This window comes from Paramormyrops kingsleyae, chromosome 22 (assembly GCF_048594095.1).
Source record: "Paramormyrops kingsleyae isolate MSU_618 chromosome 22, PKINGS_0.4, whole genome shotgun sequence".
Classification (NCBI taxonomy): domain Eukaryota; kingdom Metazoa; phylum Chordata; class Actinopteri; order Osteoglossiformes; family Mormyridae; genus Paramormyrops; species Paramormyrops kingsleyae.
This window is the reverse complement of record NC_132818.1, coordinates 7,317,799-7,334,014: the sequence shown is the minus strand read 5'-3', so window position 1 is coordinate 7,334,014 and position 16,216 is coordinate 7,317,799. Positions and strand designations below refer to the sequence as shown.

Below are 16,216 nucleotides of genomic sequence, written 5' to 3'. Positions count from 1 at the left end.
AGCTGGTGGTGAACACTGAAATGGAAAGCGGGCCGACAGAGCTGGTGGTGAACACTGAAATGGAAAGCGGGCCGACAGAGCTGGTGGTGAACACTGAAATGGAAAGCGGGCCGACAGAGCTGGTGGTGAACACTGAAATGGAAAGCGGGCCGACAGAGCTGGTGGTGAACACTGAAATGGAAAGCGGGCCGACAGAGCTGGTGGTGAACACTGAAATGGAAAGCGGGCCGACAGAGCTGGTGGTGAACACTGAAATGGAAAGCGGGCCGACAGAGCTGGTGGTGAACACTGAAATGGAAAGCGGGTCGACAGAGCTGGTGGTGAACACTGAAATGGAAAGCGGGCCGACAGAGCTGGTGGTGAACACTGAAATGGAAAGCGGGCCGACAGAGCTGGTGGTGAACACTGAAATGGAAAGCGGGCCGACAGAGCTGGTGGTGAACACTGAAATGGAAAGCGGGCCGACAGAGCTGGTGGTAAACACTGAAATGGAAAGCGGGCCGACAGAGCTGGTGGTAAACACTGAAATGGAAAGCGGGCCGACAGAGCTGGTGGTAAACACTGAAACGGAAAGCGGGCCGACAGAGCTGGTGGTAAACACTGAAACGGAAAGCGGGCCGACAGAGCTGGTGGTAAACACTGAAATGGAAAGCGGGCCGACAGAGCTGGTGGTAAACACTGAAATGGAAAGCGGGCCGACAGAGCTGGTGGTGAACACTGAAATGGAAAGCGGGCCGACAGAGCTGGTGGTGAACACTGAAATGGAAAGCGTGCAGACAGAGCCAACTTTATAGAATCACCTTTATCAGCTATATATATTTACCAGAAGAGAAAATAAATGACACTGATGACAGTGATTATCTGATGTAGTGATGGCATTGATGACAGTGATTATCTGATGTAGTGACAGCACTGATGACAGTGATTATCTGATGTAGTGACAGCACTGATGACAGTGATTATCTGATGTAGTGACAGCACTGATGACAGTGATTATCTGATGTAGTGACGGCACTGATGACAGTGATTATCTGATGTAGTGATGGCATTGATGACAGCGATAATTTGATGTAGTGATGGCATTGATGACAGTGATTATCTGATGTAGAGATGGCACTGATGAGGACAACTATCTGTCATAATGGAGATCAGCTATAAAGCTGAAGGTTTGTGCCAAGCTGGGTCACACGTGTAAATATGCAGACGGGTGAGAAGTAACTGGCCGGAAGTGCGACTGGTGCGGGTTGCGGGTTCAAGCCCCAGTTGAGATAGAAACCCAGATTGCAATAATTCAGCAAGAATTTCACAATTCATAAGCTGGAAACATGTAAAATCCCAGACATATGGAAAATTTGACCTACTACATAACAATCATAATGCAAGGGAGGTTTCCTCTGAAGTTTTTCCAGGTCTTTCAGATAATATCCTTTGGGGGGGGGCATAAATTAATAAAAATAATAATAATAAAATAATACCTGGGCTGATTTAGACAGCTTCAGGCTGAACTCCTTCTCCATCTGCTTCAGCCTGCTGTTGTTCTGAAAGGACAAAAAAAATCAATAAATAAAATAAACTGCCGACAGCGATGAAAACGCCCATGTGGACAGCTCACACGTGACCTCTGACCCCGCCTGCGCCGTCACCAGGAAGACTGGCTGTGCGCCAGGCTCAGCCCCCCCATCCCCCCCAACTCGCTTTTCATATGCCGCCAACCATTCATCATTTAAAAGAAAGGCGGGGGGGGGTTTGGGGGGGGGAAATACCACTGTTGCCAATTATTTGAAGAGAAGAACAGACTTCTGTAAAGAAAAAGGAAAATATTTTTGCAGGGTACAAAAAAAAATGTATATGTATCTGAATAACTCAAAAAACACAAATCTAACAATGGAAATGTGTCGTTTCCTTGTAGCCTGGCTGCACGAGAAAACGAATCGCAAACGCCAAAGTGCGCGTTTGCTCTGTTTACGTTCCTCTTATCAACAGTGCCAGCATGTGTGTACGACTCAGGCTACGGTTAACAGACAAGATGCGGGGGGGCGATATGCTCCCGCACCCCCAGCCCTCGCCCCCCCCGGAAAGGAAATAGAGGGTTAAGCTTTGCTAGTGCTACTTGGGAAATCTCTGAAAAGATCAAGCTCAACTCTGTGTTGAGCTGCTTAGCCGGTGCTTTTGAATCTGTTTCTAGCCAACTGATGTTAGGGTACAACAGCATCGTCCTCCAGGCTCTCTGACTGGCAGCCTTCAGTCAGACTATGAAGACAGGCTTGATAAAAATGAGAAGCTGGCTGCTGAACAAAGTGAACATCTTTACTTTAATCCAGAGCTCTTCCCCAAAAGGAGAGAAGGCCTCAAATGTGGTATAAAGAACTAAAAGACCAAAGCTGACATCTGGAATAAAAAAAGCAGTACAATACACATCTGGAAGGCAGTGCGCAGATCGTTTCGGGGAGAGACGCGGGAAGATGACAAGACGCTGCACCAGGACAGACCATACCGGCAGCTGCACAACATGTAGAGAAACGTTTGTGTTGGGGCTCATCTGAGGCTGTTTCCAGCACAGGGCTGGAATAATCCTGCTGGAATGGGAAAAGGGCCGTGGGCACAAGGGCAAAGAAAAGGTACAGCTTAATTCGGGAACAGCCAGCTCCTTGCCAAGAACACCATTCAGTCATAATAGGGTGGAAGAGAAAGAGAAAAGGAGGAATGGAAAACGACAAAAATGAGACAGGATGTGTTGGCGCAAGCTTTATCCTGCATTCGCGTTTGTTATTCATTAAATGCCGGAGTGGCGAAGATGGAGAAGACAGGCAAGAGAAACTCTGCAAATACGGCAGACAAGCAGGCTCATGCTGCCACTTTCTGCAGTTTTCATTAAAGAAATAAACCTGACTTAAAAAAAAAAAAAAGAGACAACTTTCATCTTGGAGGAGAAGCCGGGAAGAGATCGGCGCATCCGTCCGCGAGGCCAGACTGTGCAAATCTGATTTTCTACAAATGAGCGAAGCCCTTGTTCTGGCGCTCAGAGGTGACTGTCAAACTACTTTGATCTTTTTTTGTTCCCCCACCTCCCCCCAACACATACGGCGCCGTGTAATCCGTGTCGGAAAAAATAATGTGATTTACTATATCTCTAAATGGCAGAAAGCGGCTGACAGAAACTAATAATTTGTAACTCGAAAAACAAAAAAAAAACTGAAAACAACAACAAAAAGCTATTGGCGGCAAAACAAACGGTTATTAAGCAGGTGTTTCGTTTGCAGAAAAACAGCACTGAGCTCTGACATCCACTGCTGCTGTCCAGTGGATTCCCCCGATGGTGCCACATCACTAAGGGAAGGTTTAGCATGTTAGCATCTAGCACCTACAGACCTTATCAGGAGAGTCTGTCCATTACGCTGCACCTACAGGCATTAGTAGTGGAGGCCGAATGTGTCCATTAGGCTACACCTACAACTGTTTGCATCAGACGAGGAGCATTGCCATTAGCATACGCTCCAGGCATTAGCAGTAGATGTGACTCCTGTCCATTAGCATATGCTCCAGGCATTAGCAGTAGATGTGACTCCTGTCCATTAGCATACGCTCCAGGCATTAGCAGTAGATGTGACTCCTGTCCATTAGCATACGCTCCAGGCATTAGCAGTAGATGTGACTCCTGTCCATTAGCATATGCTCCAGGCATTAGCAGTAGATGTGACTCGTGTCCATTAGGCTACGCCTACAGGCATTAGCAGTAGATATGACTCGTGTCCATTAGGTTACGCCTACAGGCATTAGCAGTAGATGTGACTCGTGTCCATTAGGTTACGCCTACAGGCATTAGCAGTAGATGTGACTCATGTGCATTAGCATACGCTCCAGGCATTAGCAGTAGATGTGACTCGTGTCCATTAGGCTACGCCTACAGGCATTAGCTGTGGCTATCAAGTGTATTCATTAGGAATACATGGGGAAGCTGGGAGGGAGTGTGGACTGACTGCAGGTCCACTGGTTTAGGAGGAGAGTAACAACAATGAGCAGCGGCAGTTGGGCAACAGTTCAGGCACAGTCTGATGTATGGTGGCCCACGACTGTGGCCCATCGCCAGGGGCCCCCGCTACAGACGGAGGAAACACGGCCAGCTGCTGCCACTTAACAAAGTGCCCCCAGCCAGCCCCCGCTTCTCCTCCTCCTCGCCGTCTCTTTGTTACCGCCGCCTTTCCCAGCGCTTGGACACGTAAAAACACGCACGTCTGTGGCATGTGGTGCGCGGGGTTGCCATGGCGATCCCCACGCTCAGAGGAGGGGCGAGCATCTGCCACCGCTGCCTGCAGTGCGGCTCCGTATGTAGGGGGGGGAACAGGGCGGACATTCATTCTCGAGCCTGCAGTCGCGGCTTTGGCTCTTTGACCTTCTGCATCCAGGTGAACGGGATTATGGGGAATGGCAGAAGCTGCCAGAATCGGTTAGAAGGGGCTCTCCTCACGAGGCCAGCAGACTGAAGCATTTAAGGGGAACTGCCAATGTTGAGGCTTTGTCGCCTCTGATCATAAACCTTTTGGCCTTTATTAGATGCCCTTGCTGGGTCGAGGGAGGGTGGGGCGGATCATTGTCTTTGATGGTGGTGGGGGGTAAGTACCCCTTTCATCTAGGGGAGTTCCCCAGGGCCCTTAGCTAGGGGGCAGATGGGGAATGGCCAGGAACAGCCGGCGCCCATGTGAAACCTCCACCATCGGCACAGCATTTTCGTCCGTCATGCCAAATGAGAATGAGGCCAAACCAGGACAACGCGGATTGTGTTTCTGCTACCTGGACTGGGCAGATACCGCGGTGCTGATGTACGCAATCATCTGCGTAAACTGTTTTGGTTTCTACAGAGCTAATCTCACGGCAAAGGGAGAGAGACACCAGCAAACAACTCTAATAAGAGACAAAGCAGACACCACAGCTATTCCAGAGTTTGCTAAATTAGATTATCTAAATTGAAAGTAGCCCATCTAAGCCACTCTCGTCTTACCTCAACTGAAATTAATTCACATATTACGCAGCAATGCCTGTTATAACGGTGCTCAAAACTGCAGACTGCTAACCCCGATCACTTTTGTGTGGATTGATGAGTGATAAACATGCCCATGTAACACCATTCTTTTACAAGTCGCTGACTGATTATGTGCCGTGTTGCCCTACAATTGCAAAAGACTATGCTGGCCCTCAACAGGGCAAAAACCTTCAGTGCCGTCACAGAAAAGACGTTGACGGAAGCGCTAATCTTTGAGGTGTGTCATGGTAGAGCTCTGAAGCCAAAGGGCGAGCAGAACCTCTGCCAGCCTTTCCCAAGTCCGTGAACAAAACCCACTGCCTCTTATATGGCTTCAGATCATATGGTCCAGCCTGATCACACCTGCCGGAACTCCAACCCATTTTATAGACACATACTTGGAATTCCATGCTGCAAGAAGTGCATTTGTAGCATAAATAAGGTCACATTAAACCACAGCTTGTAGCAAGAAAGTATTTGAAGTCTGAAGGCTGCACCAGAGTTTAAAAAGCTATGGGAGGTATAAAACTGAATTGCATGATGCTTGCATTACCGGTTTAAACAGGAAACGCTTGTACAAGCATGCTGGGTTTCTGCGTATCCTAAATGTTGCCAGTGTAAGTTGGGTGTGTGCTAGCAGAAGAAAGATAACTTATAATCAGATGCCTGGACGAGATCAATATCCCCCCCAATGCAGTCTAAAAAAGTCACATGGAAGCTCTTTTTGAGGCCTCTGTCGAGGTCCCCGTAAGGGACGTATGAGCAGAGTTACGATAGCAGTATATGCTGCTAACAAACTAACTGCTAACTAGCTAAACGCTTTTTGCTCTTACACTGTCCAAGAAACCGAAAAGGCTTTTCATCCACATGCCAGCTATTGATGGATCAGCAGTGAGAATGACCCCTCCCCCCCGGGCCAGTTTCTCTACCGCTTTCCCTGTCCACCTTCATTGGGATTGGCTCACAGATTAGACGGACCGACCACAAGAATCATCTCCTACCATAATCACTTTCCTTCCAGTCACTTCAAACATCCTCCTTGTGGATTAAGTGGATTTCTCTCCCCTTGCAACAAGACCCATAAATATACTAAAAAAAAGTTTGGCAGCGACTTCTAACACTCTGCTGACTACAGAGACAGTATTTCAGTCTCAAAAGACTTTTCTTCAGCTGATGGATTCTGGTGAAATCAAATATCAATTAAATCAACAAACGACCAGATTAGCAAAGTGGTCTTAAAGTGATTTTAAACCCCAGGCCAGAGCGGTCAGTGCTGCCCTGGCCTGGAACGGGCACTTAGTCACAGCTCACCTTCTCCGCAGCCAGCTCCTTTCCGGCGGCGTGGGTCCTCTCCAGGTCGAGGTGGACGCGGTCGGCCTCGGCGCGCAGGCGACTCAGCACGGCCTCCATGTCGCGGGCGGCTCTCTTCCGCTCCTCCTCTCGCTGCAGGCCCAGCTCCAGCAGCTGCTGCTTCCTCTGTGCATGAGCCTGCCGCAGCTCCTCACGCAGGGTCTGCACCTGAGTCTCCAGGGCCATCAGGTTCTGTAGCGGCGATGTACCGCCAGCAGGGGGAGCAGCGGTTAGTGAGACAGACAAGTAACCAGACCCACACTAGAGGGTATTCAGCAGACATTTGATTCTCGTTTTTTATAGCTTTTTCACAAACATACCACATAAATAAAACAACAAAAGCAGCAGCAATAAAACAAAAAGATCCCTGAGATTTCTTCAAATCTGGACCTTGAATCCAAATCCAGGCCTTGTTTTCAAATCTCCCATGTAGTTGGTTTAATAATGACTGATTCTGATTGGTCAGAGGCTTCATACCCAGCTCACAGGTAAAGGAAGGATGGAAAATCAGCAGGGCTCGGACCTTGAGGGCCGTGATTTGAATAGCCCCCGTTCTACATGAATTTCTGACATCGCGGCCCAGATGAGGGTTCATCACCTCCAGCTGAACCTCTCACAGATGGGGCTCCTCGTCTTCTCTGCCAATCCTGCCATTCACCATGACATCACTGCATAGCTTGGGCCCTTGACGTAATCTCCTTCAAGGTCACCCAGGAACAGGGGGATAATGATAGATGACCTTCAGTCCTTTGCTGGCCACACTGCGGCTTTCTCCTGATCTTGCAGATTCACTCTGCATAACAGTAGAAAACTCTGACCTTATTTCTCAGAACATGCAGCTCTGCTGCTTGTCCTACGTCATGTCTAGTCATGAGGTGACTGGCCTACAGCAGCATTTAGATGATTCAAAATGTAGCAGCACGCCTAGCATTTAGTCAGCCTCGTCTCTGTTCCCTATAGGAGCAAGTCTGAGTACTCGATGCTGACCTTCAAAGCTGTTAGGCTGAAACACGTTTCCACAAACTCAAGAGCTACGCTAAATCCTGCCACGACTTCTCAGCCACCTGGTGATCTCTCTACGCTCAATCCTGCCACGACTTCTCAGCCACCTGATGATCTCTCTACGCTCAATTCTGCCATGACTTCTCAGCCACCTGGTGATCTCTCTACGCTCAATCCTGCCACGACTTCTCAGCCACCTGGTGATCTCTCCACCATATGAAAATTAGTCCCACTCTAGATGTGTCCTTCCTAGATTGTGGCACTGGAATTCTTATCAAGCTTCAGGAACCGCCTCAAGACCCATCTTTTCCAGGAACATGCAGGAAAAGCTGAAATACGGGTTCTCATACTGTTGTGTAATGTAACGTACAGCTCCATTTCCAGTACGAACTCTCACTGGCTACTGGTGACTCACTGGAAGCTCGGTCTAGCGGCACATAACCCAGTTGGCTCCTTGACAGCTGTAATGCTCAAGATGAATTATCAAGTTTTGTTTGAATGTCCTCTTTGGACAAAAGTGCCAGGTAGATAAATGCAGTTAATCAGCTAATATAGCACACTAACGATCAGTCCTCAGGGCCACCATGTCTGCCTGACAGACAGACAGACAGACATCGCTACTGCTGCACAGCACACAGAGAAACACTGATCACCAAAGTAAACGGCTAATCGCAAAGCATCCAGTCAGCTGCAGAAGATACACTTGGGTCTCATATACAACTCAATTAAATTATTGAGGCTGGTGTCAAGATCCAGCGTAAGAGAAACATATAACTCTGGTTCATGTGTTGCTTTCCTATCCTGACGAGCTGCACCTGAGATCCGTGGTTCTCTTTTTAAAGCGGGACTTGGGGGGCAGACCACCGGTCATGGGCATCGGCCTCAGGAGCCCCGTATCTGTCCAGTCCTCCTCCTCCCCATAGTGGCCGAGGAACCACCATGCCCTCGAAGAGCCCACCGGCATCGACTGTCACGCTTCAAGCGGCGCCGCGCACGGTCAGGAATTCACGTGACCCGTGGGGTGCGGCCACACGTCCCCGCTTCTAAGACACCGGCCCGGGTTTATTCCCCAATGATGCGTGGCACCTGGTCCGTGCCGCCGTGGAGATCCAAAGCCCCAACTGTTCTTTATTGAGCAGCTAGAAAAAGGCAGAGGGACCAGTAGGCATCTCCCTGGTGGTCTGCTCCTACTGGCCATTGCTTCATCCTGTTTGTTCCTTTTCCTCCTCATTGTTAATGTGCCCTTTGATGGGACAGGACAGCTTCAGGTGCTCGGGGAGGCGACACACTGCTGGCTTGAGCGAGAAAAAGATGGAAGGTAGACGCGCTCTGCCACTGGTGTCTGCTGTTTTGTCATGACAGTTCGTTAAAGAGTGAAAATATATATATATATCTGGAAAGAACCATAATCTCCGGCAGCAGCCTTGCAGAGTCTTTCATTCTCTTAATTACTGGCTTTGGAGAAGCAATCTCTCGCTGTCGTCTCATCGCAAACCATAACGGGAGAAGAGCCCGTCAGTGCCGTGTCCTCTAACAATGCAGGCCCCCCCGCCCTGGCTATTTTAGGCCCAAATGACGCCCGTCACAGCGTACGGAATAACATGTTTTTGGAGGGAAAATGAAGTGCCAGGGAAAGAGTAGGTGAGAGGCGCTCAGAATCTGCGATTCTGTAACGAACGTGGTATATGATGAGAGACGATCATTCTTAGCCACAGACTTCCAGTGGCTGAAGTACACAGGTCAGGAGCGCCGACATGAGATCGGGCTTATGGACAAAATGCCACTTGTTTGATCAGGCTATTAATAACTAGACTGACAAATAAGTTGCAATTCTATATACCATCAGACATCAGTAAAAACTGAAAACAGGACAATCAATGCATGACACAATTGAAACACAACATTTTTCTGTGGATCAAGTTCAAAAAAGCGTTATAAAATTCCACAATAACTAAGTGCAAAACATCCATTCATCTTTCAAGCGCTTATCCTGGGCTGGGTCATGGTGGTGGGGGTGGGGGGTAACCTGGAGCCTATCCAAGGCCACACAGAGCAGGGGCAGCCTTTGGACAGGATGCTGCCCCATCACAGAGTACGAACACTATGGGCGACTTACAGACGCCAATTATCCTAACTGCATGCCTTCAGACTGCGGGAGGAACCGAAGTACCCAAAATAAATCCATGGTGCACAAGGAGAACAGCGGTGAGATGGGAACCCCCAAACCCCAAATGTTGAGGAGATGGTGCCACCCACCAGGTCAAAAACTGAACCAGACAGACATGCTTGATTTGAGAGAGGAGCACTGCTTGGTTTCTTAAGACGCGTATTTGGCATGAGGTGGGTAACATTGCTCTGTGCTGTTTGATTGAAGCCCGTTCACAGGAACGGTGACTGGAACAGGAGACGATCTATCTGCACGCTTGTTTACGCCAAAAGCGTCACCTTGTCAGACGTGCGTCAAGCTGCCAGGTCTTTTACATCCGAATCCCGGCACGGCAGCCGCGATGCCGCTGGCAGAACATGAAACCGGCAGCTGAGCCAATGAGAGGAGGCTGAGGACTGGGCAAAAGCTGGAGTCCGATATAAAGAGATCGCGACAGACAGCCGCAGCAGAGCGGCCTGAGTGTGGACAGCTATGTTTCCGAGGGTGAAGCGTTCGGTCTTCGCCTCCCCCCGCCTGACAAACGCGAAACCCTCAATCTAATCTCCCATCTAAAAAGGAGACGGTGGAGAAATCGCGCGCCTCAGGGCCGACATCGTGGCGTCAGTACCACAGCTGGACTCTATGGCACCCGCCCCCCGCAGACAAGTTCAGCAGCCATTGGCCAGCACTGAGAGGGAAGTGACAGGCCAACCAATCAGACTAAACCTGGAGCCAGGCGAAGAGTGGAAGCACCCAATGGGAGGCTTCTTCCATTCACAAGCAGGGCACCAATAAAATATTGACAACTGACGACAACGTGCTACAGAGAGACGGTTGAGCGTGTTTTTGAAAGATGACAAAGCAGGAGTGGATGCAAAGTCGGTTCTGGCATTGCCCGCTAGAGTGGGACTAATGAAAGGACCCAGATTACACGGCAGCATCGTATGCACGACCCATTCGTTGTTTTTCTGAATCTTAAACCAGAACCTCTTTTTTTAAACACGCAATGACTCCCCACATCAAGGCGTGAGTCTGAATTCTGCCTGCAAGAGCAGACTCTTACTCATCTTCACCAAGACACTGAAGTGTCTCGTCGGAGCTGGGTGCTTCCCATGTGGGTCCGAGCCGGTTCTGGATGCTGTGCCTCAGACCAATACATTTAGCGGTATTGTTTTTTTAGTACTTACTGTTGACAGGGTTTGAAAGACGCCTTGCATGCAACATCTTAATGCCTTTGAATATTCTCTGTTCACTTCAAAGGCCTATTGGCTTTGAATCCTCAAAAATATTGACGTTGCGAAAAGAAATTCCAGTAAAACGATTATTACCATTCCCGGAATTAAGTGCTTGTTTTCATACTTTTGGGCCGGAACGTCCTCTTTGAGAATGCTGTGTTTTCTTATATGTAATATTTCAAAGGATGGAATTCAACTTAACAAGCCTCTCAACAGAATTAAAAGTAAATATTTCGCTTTCTGAAAACACAGCCTGTGAGTACTGATTATCTGACACCGTTTTTAAATAAGTGATCGTCAAATGCACTCATCATTTATTCGGCTGCTGCAAGAGATTTGAAGTATTTCACAACTTGCCTTTACCCAGTCACTTGGCAGACTCCAGGCAATTACTGTATACCTGAGGTCTTTCATTGCACATCTCCAGTATGTCAGCCTGTCTGTCTCACTCTCCTTCCCTTTCTCGAGTGCCAGGGTGCTACCCGAGGGGAGTCTGTTCTCTCTCATGGACTACAGATCCGTCTGGAGTTCATCAGATTGGGGGGGGGGGGGGGGGGGGTCGTCGTGCAGTTATGGATCCAGGACAATGGAAAACTGCTGATTCAAGAGCTGGGAAGGTACTGGTTTGTAGCCTTTCAAGGGACAGCAATTGCAGGCTACTTCAAATTAAGCAAATGCACACGTATATGAATAAAGTGGGCAAAGATGTGTCAAAAGATGGTGATGAGGAAGACAGTAAATTACTGATCGGGGGGGGGGGGGCAAAAACTGGAAACAAATACAGCCTCTAAGTAACAATTTTATTTACATCCCACCTCCATTTTATTTGGAAAGTGCTTTTGTCCAACGACAGCCAAACCAGATAAGGCTTGGTAATGAAGTGCTCTGTCATTCAAGCTCTCTGGAGCACTGGCTCCTTCCTCAAGAGCTCAACAGTGTAGCAAGATTATTACTACTATCAGCTGAAGGGTTTGAAGCCATGATCTTCTGGATCCAGCCAAAACACATAACCTGCAGAACTACACACCACCCATGAAAACATACAACATGAAGCCATATCTGATGATAAAATAACTACAGCTCTACAATGGACTGCCATCCCACCCAGAGTGTACTCAACCCTGCGTGACTTGGAATAGGCTCCAGCCTCACCATGTCAATTCGATAAGAGGCTGGAAGATTGCGGGATGGATTGGTGGATGCAACACAGAATGAAAGATGGATGCTGTTGCATTGACTGAATGTTTGTCTGGATTCACCATTCAGTTGTTATTGTTGCCCCAGACAGCGGCTAGTCTTAGCGACAGCTTCGTCCAAAAGCTCTTCTCTTCCTTGGGGGATCCACGCGTTTCCCTCTCTCTCACAGGATGTACAGATCGATCGGTCAGACGCCAAGGGCTGCCACACTCTGGCTACTGCTCCTTCATTAGTTATTAATTAATTCGTCAGCTATCACTAACATTTAAGTAATTTTATTCTGGTTTTGTTGGTTTACTCCTTTGGATAGAAGACCAAGAAGAAGATGCCTCGAGATGCAGCCCCACTGTATGGGCTCAGATGAAGACCCCATCGGCACTGGGTTACTCAAACTCATACTGTATGTGTGAAAACATCTTTGGAAGCTGAGCATGAGCCAGACGCAGAGCCGTCGGACCAGCACAGGCACCCGCTATCGGGCTATTAGCTGTGCGCTCACATGCTAACACTGAGCGAGATGATCAGGAATGGTGAGGGACGCTGTCACTCTGCCTTATCCCCTGACCTATTGCCCAGGACCCCGTCTGCTGCTCTCCAACCAGGAGGCGACAAAAGATGCGTTTCCATGCCGACCGCATGTCATCCAAGAGTGGAAAAAGTCCAAAGGCCCAACTCCCTCTGGGGACCACGGCTACCTTCAGTGGGAGGGGGTGGGTTTGGGGATATAACAGTCCCATAAATTTCAGGTGCTGGAAAAACGTGACGTCCTCTATGGACTGCGGCAGGAACACCAGAGAGTAAACAAGCAAATTAATGAATAAACACAGAGAGCAGGTGTTTACGCAACTTGGTCGTTGTCAAGGAAATCGAGAAAGGAATTTATGGTGCCGCTGGACGGACGTGATGTGATCACGGGTTCCCTGGGACTGCCGACGGGTGCGCGAGCACGCCGCTCTTCGTAGGGGCGATGGTGGCGAGATTGGCGCTGGACGCCCGCGGAGCAGAGAGAAAGCCCGGAGTTTGGGGGGGCGGGGGGGGGGCCCAGGCAGCCATCCCATGCCTAAGCCGGCACCCCACGGGTTCGGTTCCAGCCCAGCTGGGGCAGCCCACAGAACTGGGTCAAGAATAAAAGACCCACAGAACAATGCAAGGGGATGGCTTTAGCCTGCAACTGGAAACCAGTAGCATTTCTGCCTGAAAAGAATGTATTGTCTTAAATTCGATCAAAAATATAAAAGTGTTGAAAAAATTGTTAGTTTTAATTTCTTCTGAAATTCTTTTCAATGATTTTGAGTTGTATTTAAGGGTCTCTGCTAACAGAAAATGGGCATAAATATATAAAATTGGAAAAAAAAATTCCTTTACTCTTCATGCAACGCAACATATAGGATACTGTCCCGAACGCACCGTGCATTTTGGGAAAACAAGACGTGGCGGCCAAGCAGACCATGAGTGGCGCGGGAGGTGCCGGCGGCCCCCTACCTCGCTGTCCCGCTTCCTTAACTCCAGGGTCTGCGCCTCACGCTGCAGGATGGCTGCCTTGGAGCGCTCCTGTAGGTCGGCCATCTCCCGCTGGTGGTCCTGGACCAGGCTGTCCTTCTCGCCGTTGTGCTGCTGGAAGAGGTGCGTCCTCTCCTGCTCACGTTGCAGCTTCAGCTCCGCGATCTGATTGGACGACGTGGGGGGGGGGAAGGGGGGTAGAGGGGAGAGCGAGACTTCATCAGCAGAACGTCCCCCCGTCGTCATGACAACTTGCCCATTGCCCACAGAATAAAGTTCAGGTCTCCCCCCCCCCCTCCAAAATATAACATGACGACGGAACAATTTTCCGCCAATAGTTCCTTTTGGTTGATTCGTCAAACTTCAGCAGAGAGAACAATCACTGCTAAAGGGCATCAAAGCTTCCCTATCTAATATTTCACACAGTGCCGTATCCTTAGACCATGGCATGGGGGGGAGGCTTTCTGCCCCCAAACAAGGGCCACCCTCATTCACTCTTTTACGCTCTTACTGAGCAGGAATGCCACCGGAATTCTTCTCCCAATGAATCCTTTATGCATCTCCATATACAAGTCTACTAAACCCTCGTCCTTCACCTGTATTGTTCTCCTCTCAGCGAGGCCGAGGCACAGCGAGGCCGCGACTCAGTGACGGCGGCACAGCGAGGTCGAGGCACAGCGAGGCCGAGGCACAGCGAGGCCGAGGCACGCCGACGCGACTCGGGCCCGGGGAGGGGGACTCTGGCTGAAGGGGGGGGGCCGCCTCGCCGGGCCTTTGACGCTAATCCTCCCGCCATTGTTGCCTGCGGCACCCTACCTGCTGCGTGCTGAGGGTGGCAGGTGGTCAATGGGGCTCTCTGAGATGGATGGGGGGGGCATCACTCTCAGCAGTCGCTTCTCCAAACAGCCCAAAGAGCCTCCAGTTGGGGTAAAGCCCTGCCCCTCCCCCCCCACGCCAAACACCCCCAAGCCACCAACGACAGGTCAGGCAAGGAGTAGCTTGTAAACACGCATATGCATCACAGGCATGTATATCTACGCATAACAAAAATATACTGAGCTGGTTTGTCAGCGACTGTCCAATGGACCTGAAGTTTAACACCTTATGCTCTGTAACCAACACATTTTCAAGACGATGGCGTGTTATTCATGCACAGGGCTTCGAGGGAAGCTGACACCGCCATGGTTTCGGGGATGAATGGGCAAAGCAAGGAGAACAGCAGCAAATCCAGCTACAGAGGATTGTTACTGAATACCCTAAAATGAAAGGGATGCCGACCATCCTCAGGATTATCTGGTTAGGATGATCAGCAGATAAACTTTCAGGTGAAACGGCGCCGTGCCACAGAGCACCGAGGCGCACGGGGAAGCTGACACCGACCTCCTGGATAGACAGCCGCTGCCCTGAACTCCCCGAACAGGAAGTGATCCGAAACAGGAAGTGATCCGTAACAGGAAGCGATGGCTGAGGTTCAGGCATCGCGCTCAAGGCCGCGCTGAGGCCCCCGGCCTGGATATCATTATCAGTCTTTCTCTACCTTTTGTCAGATGGGGCCAGATGAAGGTAGTTTGATATACGTGGGAGGAAAAAAAAATGGGAAAACGTTCTTGTCTTGTTACCAATGAACCTGTCATTTTGTTACATGACAGAGTGCATGAGTGAGCAAATACACTGATGGGTTAATTTATGGATGATTTTGTTTGAAGAGTAAAGTGAGACCGACAGAAGCAGACAGACTGGTGACACAAATTATGACGAGACACAGGCACATGCAGACACACACACACACACACACACTTATACAGACAGACAGACACACACAGACCTGCGAGTCGTATCTCTGCTTGAGCTCCTCCTGCTGACAGGCGAACTCCCCGGCCTGCTTCTCTCGGAGCGCTCTGCAGCGGCCCAGGTCGGCCTCCACCTCCTCCATCTGACGGGCGGCAAGTTGACGGGAGTTGCTTGCTCTCCATGGTGACTGTTCATCACAGTGGGCCCTCCTGACCCCCCCCTCGACCCCCCCGCCCCCCACCAACCTGCTGCCTCATGTCCGCGTAGGCCTTTTCCGAGCTCAGCTCCGCCTGCCTCTTCAGCTGCTCCAGGGCTTCCTCTGCCTGCAGGGCCTGCTGCCTCTGCCTCTCCCACACCTGCAACAGCTGCTCCTCTTTCTCCCTGTAACACACAGTGTTGGGCAACAGGGGGCGCAGCCATTAAAAAACTGCACTCCCCACCATTTAATTGCCTTTTTATGGCTCTGCTAAACAGCCAGCAACAATAACAGGAAATACAGTCGGACTAAATAAGGAGGGAACATGCAAGGCCTTTCTCTCTATACCACATTTTCTCTTTGTAATTTTGGTCTCTCTCATGTCGCACATCAAAGATGGAGAAAATGTTTTCCCCAACGTTGTGCCCTTTGTAATTATTAGGCTGCCTCTGCACATGCCTGTCCCTGGGGTGGCCGCAGACACAAAGGGCCCTAGAGAGGGAGCCGCGGCGTGGAGGAACACGCGCAGAAGAAAAGAGCGGCGGCCGGAGGAACCGCACACAGAAATAGGCACACCGCACCGGCCCGACAAGCGCTTCAGAAGTCCGAAAAGTGGGCAAGGAGGAAAAAAAACAAGTGTTACAAAGCTCAAAGACAGGAATCTGTCTGTATGGGATCCAGGCTCATGCCTTCCGGAAAACTGAAAAGGCAGGCAAAGAGGCGGACGCCCGAGGAGCCCTGCAGTACAGCTGCGAGGACCCTCGCTTTCACGCCGAAGAGCC

The 16,216-nt window shown here is 49.9% G+C and overlaps 1 protein-coding gene across 9 annotated transcripts in view; it reads right to left on the bottom strand.

Moving 5' to 3' along the window:
- Window positions 1-16,216, bottom strand: part of cep112 (centrosomal protein 112) — a 41,790-nt gene that overhangs the window by 10,152 nt on the left and 15,422 nt on the right. For all 9 annotated transcript variants that reach the window (XM_072705035.1, XM_023810767.2, XM_072705038.1 and 6 more), the window contains 5 exons: window positions 15,484-15,619; window positions 15,273-15,380; window positions 13,430-13,612; window positions 6,329-6,559; window positions 1,476-1,538 (listed from right to left, as the gene is read on the bottom strand). In XM_072705035.1, the coding sequence (XP_072561136.1) occupies window positions 1,476-1,538; window positions 6,329-6,559; window positions 13,430-13,612; window positions 15,273-15,380; window positions 15,484-15,619 (721 nt within the window). The remainder of the gene's footprint in view (window positions 1-1,475; window positions 1,539-6,328; window positions 6,560-13,429; window positions 13,613-15,272; window positions 15,381-15,483; window positions 15,620-16,216) is intronic.